The 11,005-nt window shown below is 34.9% G+C and overlaps 1 protein-coding gene across 2 annotated transcripts; it reads left to right on the plus strand.

Moving 5' to 3' along the window:
• Positions 1-1,080: 1,080 nt before the first annotated feature.
• LOC111390690 (putative clathrin assembly protein At5g35200) lies at positions 1,081-10,334 on the plus strand. Of its 2 annotated transcripts, none has more exons than XM_023015762.1 (16): positions 1,081-1,284; positions 2,086-2,205; positions 2,282-2,351; positions 2,494-2,591; positions 4,862-5,003; positions 5,088-5,188; positions 5,804-5,887; positions 6,054-6,104; positions 6,200-6,265; positions 6,344-6,409; positions 6,527-6,607; positions 6,708-6,785; positions 8,423-8,587; positions 8,701-8,776; positions 9,020-9,138; positions 9,574-10,334. In XM_023015762.1, exons 2-16 carry the CDS (start codon positions 2,107-2,109, stop codon positions 9,928-9,930), a joined length of 1,653 nt encoding a protein of 550 aa, XP_022871530.1. In that variant the 5' UTR covers positions 1,081-1,284; positions 2,086-2,106; the 3' UTR covers positions 9,931-10,334. The 2 variants fall into 2 exon arrangements, with proteins under 2 accessions (XP_022871530.1, XP_022871532.1); XM_023015764.1 differs by having other exon boundaries at positions 1,081-1,244.
• The last annotated feature ends 671 nt before the right edge of the window (positions 10,335-11,005 follow it).

Below are 11,005 nucleotides of genomic sequence, written 5' to 3' on the forward strand. Positions count from 1 at the left end.
TACCCAACTTGTGAATTTGTACCGTATTTGTCACTCCATCCACCAAGGCACCAATTTTTACTTAAACAAATGTCTGTGTTCTACGTTTATGTTAATATTTTGAAGCTCGTTGACATGTCAATTAAAACCCTACCAATTTATACATGAATGGCCGGACAAAATCATTTATATTTGAACAATCCATTTTTTGCTCATTTAACGTTTTCATAAAATTCATTCTTCTATCATTAAAGAAGTGAAATATCTTTGATTTAGGGCAAAATTAAGAGTTCTCCAAAAGAAATACGAAATTGAGAAGAACAAAAATTAGATTCTACGACTGATAATGCAAATTGATTTTGATGCGCAGTTAAAGATCCCAATTGTTCTTCCAAGAAGAGGTTTTGTGCTTTGCTACCACTATCACAATCATTTGTGATGGTGTAATTAGTACAAAAGAAAATCTTCAACTCTGATTGATAAAGGAAACTGCATAAATTCAGCTCAAGGCCCTATATTTTCACAGGACGAAAAAGTCCTTTAAATATCGTCTTTACCTATTTTTCGAGACATGCAAGAAAAAAAGGACCAAGATGAAATAGTAATTTTTCAAGGTCAGAAAAGAAATTCATCTCTACAAAAAGATAATCTGACTTAATTACCCATTGATCAGAGACGAATGGAGGGGGAGACCGCCCAAAGGCCATTTTTTTCAAATTTTTTGTTTGTAAAAACAGTTTTATTGTAGTTCGGTCCGAAATTTTGTTGTCCGAACTTGAATTCAGTCCTGGATCCGCTTTGATGAAGAATTTACTGAGAAGCTGTAATAGAAAGAGAGTGCCTGTTCAAAGTTTTTTTTTTATCAAACTTTAATTTTAATTACATATCATGTATTAAAATTCACCAACAAAGAAACTTGAAGTATGGAAATAGCATCATTGCACAGTGCCCTGCCTACACATCAGCCCACGTGGCGCATGTAATAAAATAAGGGAAAAAACCACGAGGGGCGAAAATATTAATAGATAAAGCAGCAGTCAGAAGAAGAATATAGCAATTGTATTATACACAAATTTATAATAATAGAGATAAAGAGCTGTACTTGGGAATATGCATAATTAAGAATTATATAATAAGCTAAAATATGACGCCGACGGCCAACCAAAACAAATTCATAGCTTGGTTGGAGACTTTTCTTCTCTACCCAGAGACACTGTCCGACAACTCACCCAACACAGCTCTGTAGCTTCAATTTTCAGCTACTGGTTTATACATTTTTTTCCTTTTCTCTCTCTTTATCTGAAGGTTTGTTCGGTTTCTTGGTAATTTTGTATTAGATATTTTGACGAAAAGGGTTAGTGCATGTGGATAAATGTAGTTATAAAAATAAAAGACTGTTTTTTGATAGATCGTCGGGGTTTATTACATCCGGTGCCCGTTTTAAGTTCACTGATCAGCTTGATTTTTGGTGTTTTTATGAAATCATTTTTTCTGGGTTCATATGATGAGTTCACATTTTTTAATTTTTTTTTTGCTGGTTGGTTCTTCAGTATATGAGCTTTTTAAAAGTTATTTATTGAAATTCAAATTTTTTTATAGAGTTCCAAATTTAGGTGCGATTTTTTTAAGTCTATTTAGGAGTAGAGGTTATGACTTATGTCAAAACGCTTGAACACAATATGGATACATGGGAGTTTGTTGTGATTATATTTCAGAGTTCGACTCTTGATTCTGTTTATGCTAACTATGTAAATTAGATTCATGGTATGCTGATTAGCTAGATTTGTTGGATGCAATTTAACATAGTGCGAAAAAGTGCTATTGATCACAAGTTCATTACGCCCAAGTCTAAACTTCTTGGGTTGTTCAAGTTATTTATTTGGATGTGTGTAAAATGTAGCAGAGGTTTATGTTGATCTATGAATTTCAATTGTATTAATCTGTATCTTTCATAGAGTACTTAGTATGCATATGGTATATTGAGTTTCAATATAGTTTCATGTGGTAAATTACGATCTGTTCTAATCAATTTGTTATAGTAAATTGAGATTCATTTAATGAAATGGGCATTTTTTCTCAATGTTAACCCGTTTGATCTTTTCGTAGAATTCGTGACTAAGAGAGAGAATGTCAAGTGGGGGAACTCAGAATAGTTTAAGAAAAACGCTTGGAGCTCTCAAGGATACGACCACTGTCAGTTTGGCTAAAATAAATAGTGACTACAAGGTATTGTTAAGTGTTTGTACGTATAAAAAGTATATTTCTCTGGTCTCTGGTTTTATTTAGTATCTTCTTTTTGCAGGAATTGGACATTGCCGTTGTGAGGGCTACAAATCATGTTGAGCGCCCAGCAAAAGAAAAACACATAAGAGGTGGGTAACTGTGAAGGGTGACATGGCTGTCACGTGTTGAGGATATGCACCAAAAGGCTGTCTTCAACTTATCTTTTATAACATGATTGTTCTTGGCTTCCAAAATGGTTACCTGATGGACTGTTACGAATTTTATTTTCAGCTATCTTTGCTGCTATATCAGCTACCAGGCCTCGAGCTGATGTTGCATATTGCATACATGCTCTTGCAAGACGTTTGTCAAAAACTCATAATTGGGCGGTATGTGTTTGAGACGCTGCTAACAATTTACTTAATAATGATGGTAAAAAATAAAAAATAAAAATTGTGTGGCTGGCAGTTGAAAACTGGGTAAAGAAATATGGTTTTTTTTTTGTCATTTAGTAATGTTCTTGTATTGATGTCAAAATCTGTCAACACTCATGATGCAAATCTCCTGATATTGCTTTGTGATTTAGATCTGGCGATATACCTATAAAAATACATATGTCTTAGGCAGTTTTGTCCGGTGTAGGGCCTTTACTGCTCAAATCATCAGGTATAGGAGGAATATGGAGTGATAAGTACACAAAATATTACAAATAATTCACTTGCCAATACTTTTTCCCATGAAGGGTTTACATACTTATAAATGGCAATACACATAAATCTGGTAGTTCCCTCAAAACTTCCTTATCTAGCCATATTAATTATTACGCTTCATCCTTAATTTGGAAGTTATCTTCAACAACATGCTTTTCCATGTCTTTTATGTTTGGATCTAAGATATATTGAATATATCACAATGTAGTAATTATTATAAGTATGTAATATCTGGTGGAGCAGAGGAGGTGCTGTAGTTGTGTAAGGCTCTTCTTACTGGCTCTACACACCGGTTTGAGTCTCACCCTTCCTTTCCATGTAAGGTCCATTTAGGGTTTTTGTAAAGAATGTACTCCATACTCCTCTCTAAGGATATTTAAGTTTTTGTATTTGATGTTTAGTTCATCAATTTTTTGGGTTATGATGAACCCTTTAGAGTTTCATATTTATCATAGCTTGCTTGTCTTTGACAATTAAGTCCTTGATTAACTATCCAACTCCATCATTGGGGCTTTAGCTGTTATATCTAGTATGATTTGGGTGTTGACAATGATTATTAATGAGGAGTGTAATGACTGCTCAATGTTTAGCAGATCTTTTACAATTGGTTAGGATCCATGATTTTGGCAAGCAAAACAAGAGAAGAGTGTAATAAAAGGCTTAGTTTAGAAGCGTGTGGTGGTTTCAATATCAAAACATATGATATCAAGTGGAGTAGCCAATTGATTAAACACTTCTGTAGATTGGTATCAAGAATCAATTCAGGACAAGTGTCTTAACCCCAACCATCATATGTGACATGGGAGAATGAGCTGTTTATGAGCTAATGATGAAAATGACTCTACTTTGGTGCAATAACAGATCTCGGACAATGCTTATTAACAAAGAGCTGCGATGCTTGGACTCGGGTGTGATGTATATTTGGGAGTTGGATCCTTTTTTTTATTTTTTATTTTTCCTAATATCTAGGACATGGGGATATGGCTAAAGATGATCCAAAAAATAGACATGCGTCAGTGGATACTCCTTATAATCTTAAAACTGCATCAGATTTTCTGGGGAGATATATTATATATTTTCCTGTAAATCTATAACAAATTAAATTGCAAATTTAATACTTCATTTCAAGTCTAGAAATGTGAATTACAAATTAAAAATAATTTTAAATACGATTTTAAATTAACAAAAACGATATAAGAGATCCTCTTTTGATTTAAAGGATATCATACCATTATCCTTGTCATGTGTGACTGAGACGGGAACTTCCACAAAAATGGAGTCTTCAAGCAAGCATAGACAAAGAGGTTGATCAAAATGTCTTCACACTTTTTTGTATGGTTGCACATATATGAGAAGTACTTTCAAAAAATTATGTATATTGGAAAGAGGTTTCCAGAAAAAGAATGTATAGGAAAGAGAGAAACTATGTGAAAAAATTGTGCAGTTTTTGAGCAAACGTTTGTGTGTGAGCTGAGGCTTACGGACTTTGATTTTATTTTCTCTTTCATGGCGTTTTCTCTTCCTTGAGTTCCAAGATCTAAATGGAACTTGGCGTATGATTGTTTACTAGTTAAGGAAATGTGTAGTTGAGTCTCATTTATCAATATTGTATTCTAATCTGAACTTGTCCTTATTCCTTGAACTCTTTTTTTTAAGCTACAGATTCGGGAATTCATGTGCATGTTATCTATGTGCATATGTGAAGTTATTGGTATGCTATGCATAGATGGTCTGCTTTTGTTATTGAGAGAGGTTATATCGAGCTTCTAAATGATATTTCTTCGTTGAAACTGCGAACACCTTAATATTCACTTTACTGCGACTTGTATAGTTTTCTGATGCTTCTAATTTATTTTGAAATTGCTTTTTCCGTTTGCTTGGTTTTCTAGTCATAATACATGATAATTGGCTATTTATTATCTTCCTCAGTAATCTTCCTTGTCTTTTAGGTTGCCTTAAAAACTTTGATAGTAATACATCGTGCATTGAGAGAGGTCGATCCCACATTCCAGGAAGAACTTATCAATTATGGTAGGAGCAGGAAGCATATGCTTAACTTGGGCCATTTTAAGGACGACTCAAGTCCAAATGGTATGTTTTTATTTTATTTCACAAGCCCTGCAATTTTACAGCAGCAAATGTCTTGGTAATGAAATGCTTGTATTTCTTGACCAGCCTGGGATTATTCTGCATGGGTGCGTTCCTATGCATTATTTTTGGAGGAGAGGCTGGAATGTTTCCGGTTGTTGAAATATGATGTGGAGAAAGAGACTCCGGTGAGAAATTTATTAATATCAAGCTCTGTTTATTTATGCTGTGCAACAGTTCACTCTATGTTTATCTGTTGGATTGAGCTATGAGTTATCCACTTTTCCATTATCATGTTGAATTATACACTGGAGCTTATATGCTTATTTATACTGCTGCTTTGGTTGCCTTTTCCCTTGGTAAGGTGGTACTCGATGTGTGATCTGCAAATCTGTGCACCTCTAAATGCATAGGGCCAATTAATAACTAGTCACAATATGAAACATCATCTCTTCCTTTCAATAATCTGTTATAGTTATGACTGCCTTTTAACACATTCATGTATTTATTAGGTTCTCTTTTTCTAAAACTTAATCTCTGCCCTGTCGATATATTTTTCACATGGAACCTGGTTTATCCCTAATTTTTAATATTTTAATTTTTATATTATTTTTTAATGAAGTTGAAGATCCTCATCAATGTTAGAACGAAGTGCTTGTACAATCGAGACTTCCGAGCATCATGTTCTAATGACCTACAAGAAAATTCTCTTTGCTATTTTCAGAAAATACTCATTCTGTGTATATTAGCACAATTGAATTATTTTCCTTGTTGATAATTCCTAAATGCAAATAATGATGCAGAGAACAAAAGATTTGGACACTCCAGAATTGCTTGAGCAATTACTGGCTTTACAGCAACTTCTATTTCGGGTTCTTGGTTGTCAGGTAATTTCTGTCACTGATGTGATTGCTAATTCTAGATCATTCATAAATTTCTGTCTTGGTAATGTTAAAGCTCATGTCAATAACTTATTTCTTCAACGTGTAATATATTCATTTGTCACTTTTTTTCCCTAATAATTTGAGCTATAATGATGTTAAATTTTTTCAGCCACAAGGAGCGGCAGTTCATAATTTTGTTATTCAGTTGGCCCTTTCTATGGTACATGAAGTCTTAATTTTCACATTTACCTTTAAAATAAAATAAGAGACTTTCTTCCACAATGTCTTGCGATTCTCTATTGTTATTTCATGTAGGTTGCTTCAGAAAGCATCAAAATTTATAATGCAATAAGTGATGGTACAGTTAATTTGGTTGACAAGGTATGTTACAACTTAGAATAACTCTAAACTATCTATTACTCAAGGAACGGTTGATTTATGGGGCTTCATTCTTGACAGTTCTTTGAGATGCAACGGCATGATGCTCTTAAGGCTTTGGATATATACCGGCGAGCTGGCCAGCAGGTACACCCATCAGACGTTATTTTCAAGAGTTCAACTATTTAGTGTATCTGTGGGGAGATTTTTCTTTTTTTTTTCCTCCCTCATACGAGTATCTTTATACTACTAAAACTATTCCAGGCCGAGAAATTGTCAGAATTTTATGAAGTATGTAAGAATCTTGACATTGGACGTGGAGAAAGATTTATCAAGATTGAGCAGGTTAGACTTTCTTGGTACCTTTAAGAAGATATTCTAATTTAGTTTGACTTAGACATTGTAAAGTTTCTCATTACCTTGTTTTCTGATGATGATGATGAAGCCCCCTGCATCATTTCTACAAGCTATGGAGGAGTATGTGAGAGAAGCACCACGAGGTTCCTCTGTTCGCAAGGATCTGGTATGGATCTCTCTTGAGTCATGAATATAGGCAATATCTCTATCTCCATACACACACATGGACACGTGTGTTCGCGCGCACATGTGCACCCTGGTGTTTGCATTAGGGAGAGGAATTGCCTCCTTTATTTTATAGTTAGTCATGGGTTGGATTTGAAGTCCCCATCCATATAACCAATCATGTACGATTGATTGAATCCATTGGCTCCTTATCCACCCATCAAAACAGATGCTTCGGGATAGTGAAAAGAAAAAACTATAATTAAATGTGATGCTGGCAAAATTTTAAGGCTCTGGTGTAATCTTAATGATCATTACATCTGTCTTCATCATAATCCTGACCCACAAATCTATATTTACAGAAAAATTTTGGTTATTGACGTTCCAGGAACATTTTGAGTTTAGACTAGGGGTGGGCGCGGTTCGGTTCTAAAGAGAACCGAATCGATCCAAAATTTTCGGGTATTTAGTAAATGGAATCGTCGGGTCCAAATATAATTATGGAACTATTCGGGTTCGATTCGGTTCGGTTCTGTACTATAATTAAATTTTTTAACATTTATAACAACATTATATAAATCCAATTAATGATATATTCAATGGTTTTGAAATGTCAGAGACAAGTAGACTACTTTGTTTAAATGATCGTTACGGTCAAAATTTCGGTTGGGGGGTCACAGTTTCGATTGGAGGTCACAGCATCGATCGACGATTATATAGGTTTTGGAATGTCAGCGAGTTTGCGAGAGTCGAGACAGCGTTATGCACTTTAGTGTAGATGTTTAGGGTTATTTAGTGGATTGGATCTTGTTGGGCTAAAAAATGAGACGATAAAATGGGTAATTGGGCCAAAAATTAAAAAATTAGAAATGAAACAAATTATTGGGCCAAAAATTTGGATTTAGAAAGTGTTAATTTGTTTAGAAAAAATTAAAATTAAAATAATTTGATTTATTCAATATAAAAAAAAATTAGAAAAATTCGGTTTTTATTCGGTTCTTCGGTTCTTGGTCTAGAACCGAGAACCGAACAGTACCCGTTGGTTCTCAATTCAGATACCTGTTCGGATAATTAATTTGACAAGAACCGTCGGGTTCGGTTCGGTTCGGTTCGGGTTCGATTTGGTTCGGGAGATTTGTCCAACTCTAGTTTAGACTGCCTTTATAACATCTGAATTCTGATCCATCTCACAAATTTACTGGGGAACGACCATTCATCGATATATCTAGTCACATATATTTATTATGAGAATGTAGCTCAAACATTCTCGAGATATTATTCATATTACTCATTATTTTTATGGTTTTATGACATGTACTGAATCAAGAATGTTGATTTAAAGTCAAAGGTGATATTACCCATAGAGTACAAAAAGAATTCAGAAGTGAAGGAAGATCGCGCACCATCACCACCTCCAGCTGGTTCGATTTGGTTCGGGAGATTTGTCCAACTCTAGTTTAGACTGCCTTTATAACATCTGAATTCTGATCCATCTCACAAATTTACTGGGGAACGACCATTCATCAATATATCTAGTCACATATATTTATTATGAGAATGTAGCTCAAACAAACATTCTCGAGATATTATTCATATTACTCATTATTTTTATGGTTTTATGACATGTACTGAATCAAGAATGTTGATGTAAAGTCAAAGGTGATATTACCCATAGAGTACAAAAAGAATTCAGAAGTGAAGGAAGATCGCGCACCATCACCACCTCCAGCTGAACCAGAACTGAAGCCAGAACCAGAACCAGTTAAAGTGGGAGCACTTGTTACAGAACCACCTGATCTGCTGGTAATTTTTAGAATATTGACAGGTTCATGATATTGAGCTTTTCTTTGTTTTGGTAACTTTATGCTTTGAACAATTTTTGAGCTTCTCGACGACCAAATTTCTCTATTTTAAAGGGTCTGGACGATCCTGTTCCGGCTGCCTCTATGTTAGACGAGAAGAATGCAATGGCTTTAGCCATTGTGCCAGTTGGTAAGTCTAATTTACTTGAAAAAGATTGAAACTTTACTCGTCTTTCTTAGTATTTGGATAAAATAAGAGTTCTTTTATTCTGGTTGATTCTATTTAACATATTTTTTTCATATATAAACACAAGATCTGGAAATTAATAAATTTGAGGGTTTAGTGTAGGCACGTTGGTTAAATGCTGTCATTGAATATCACTTGGTCTTTAGGACGAGCTGGATATTCATAAAATACTTGTTGCCATTGTAGGTGTTGCGGAACAACCAGCTTCCGTTGGACCAAATCTTTCAAATGGAACTACGGGCTGGGAACTAGCTCTTGTTACGGTGCCGAGCTCCAATGAGAGTGGTACTGCTGCTAGCAAACTGGTATTGTTCACCATCTTCCTTGGAATTTTTCAATTGCTTCACCAATAAAATGTTTAAAATATGTAAGAATGCTGTTTTTTGGGATTAAACCTTAATCCTGAACTTTGATAACCATAATAAACAAAATGTCATCACAAAAACACATAGATAGTGGTTCACCTTCAATAGAAGTTGCGTACATTACACTTGGAGCTTCAAATTTTTCACCATAGATACCAAGTTTTTTCACCCAATGTCTTCTGTACTGAAAAACAGCCCCCCCTAAATTTCTCTATAAAAAAGGAATATTAGGGTAACATAACACACGCAGACAGCTCGATGCTCCCCTGAATAGTAAATGTCTCACGGGCATTGCCCTAATTCATGTAATGTTTTTTAGCTTAAAAGGCACATTTGACGCGAGTACTTTAATTGATGATTTTTACTTTGACAAAGGCTGGTGGACTGGACATGCTTACACTAGACAGCCTATATGATGATGCAATCCGAAGAACCAACGAGAATGTTAGCTACAATCCATGGGTACAAGCTCCAACCGCCACTCCCATGATGCCACAAACTGCACCCGACCCATTCTATGCCTCCAACGTAATGGCTTCACCACCTTCCGTGCAAATGGCTGCCATGGCCAACCAACAACAGGCTTTAATGTTCCAGCAGCAGCAGATGATGATGATGATGGGGCCACAGCGGCCTGTGAACCCTTTTGAAACCCCATATGGAGCCAACAGCTACCCATACGCCTCAGGTATGCCAGATCAAGCCTATAATCCTCATCCAGGCCTTATTTAAGTATTTCCAACGATAACATTTTTTGTTGGAAATGCGAGAAGGATGAACATGAAGCTTTAGTTAGTACTTAATTTTACTCTGGATTGATATTCGAAGATGGATGATTTGTATCGTATGACGTGTCCAAATTATAGGTAGGAATTCAATTAGATGTTTTTATGATTAAGTAGAAGCAATTATTTTGCTTGTTGAAAAATAACTTCAGGCAGTTGGTAATAATGCTTTCGGGGTTTGAACGACTTTCCTTGTACCCATCTATGTTCGAACAGGGTCGATTTCTTGTTTATGGGATTCTGTAACGCTGTTTTTGTTTCCCTCTGATGTGTAAAGTTTGTCATTGATCAATCATTCATGTATTGTTTGAACAAATTTGCTCTAGTGATTCTTAAATGTTTTGTTGCTCCTGTCTTTTCTACTCTCTGAATTTTCTTCCTCGATGTTTTGTGGCCTTCTTTTTGTTTGTCTCTGGTATTATTTCCTCGCTGATGGCAAATATGGATGGTATAATCTGAGACTATACAAGAGTAACAAGACATTTGAAAGATCTTGTTCCTAATAAATTTTGAATTGGAAGATTCAAAGTGACTCTTACGGTCCGTTTGGAATGACTTATGATTTACTTCTTGTAAATAAGCTTCTTGAATTGGCCAATTTTGTTAAAAAATTATCTAAACATGTTTAAAAGCAACTTCTTGTTAGCAATATCACATAGCGTGGCAACAAGAAAAGGATGCGGATCAAAAGATTTATAAGGAGACCCAGAAATCTTGGAGTGATGAGGTTGATATCCTCACAATAATCAAAAATCAATGGTGAAAGTTTCGAGGGATCAAGAAGATTCGGGGTCAATTAATGCAAATCAAAAGATAGTTCAACAAGATGAGAAGATCTTGTATGATAAAATCAGGTAAGTATTACAGTGATACAAAATGCAAAGTTGTTTGTTATTTGATAATTATCTTATCTTTGGATAAAAACTAGCCAAAAATAAATAAATAAATAAATAAATAAAATAGTGGGGAGTTGTCAATCTTGTTTTATTGTAAATAGGAATCAATATGTGGTAGGTGTTCAT

The sequence above is a fragment of the Olea europaea genome, unplaced genomic scaffold (assembly GCF_002742605.1).
Source record: "Olea europaea var. sylvestris unplaced genomic scaffold, O_europaea_v1 scaffold707, whole genome shotgun sequence".
In the NCBI taxonomy this organism is placed as follows: domain Eukaryota; kingdom Viridiplantae; phylum Streptophyta; class Magnoliopsida; order Lamiales; family Oleaceae; genus Olea; species Olea europaea.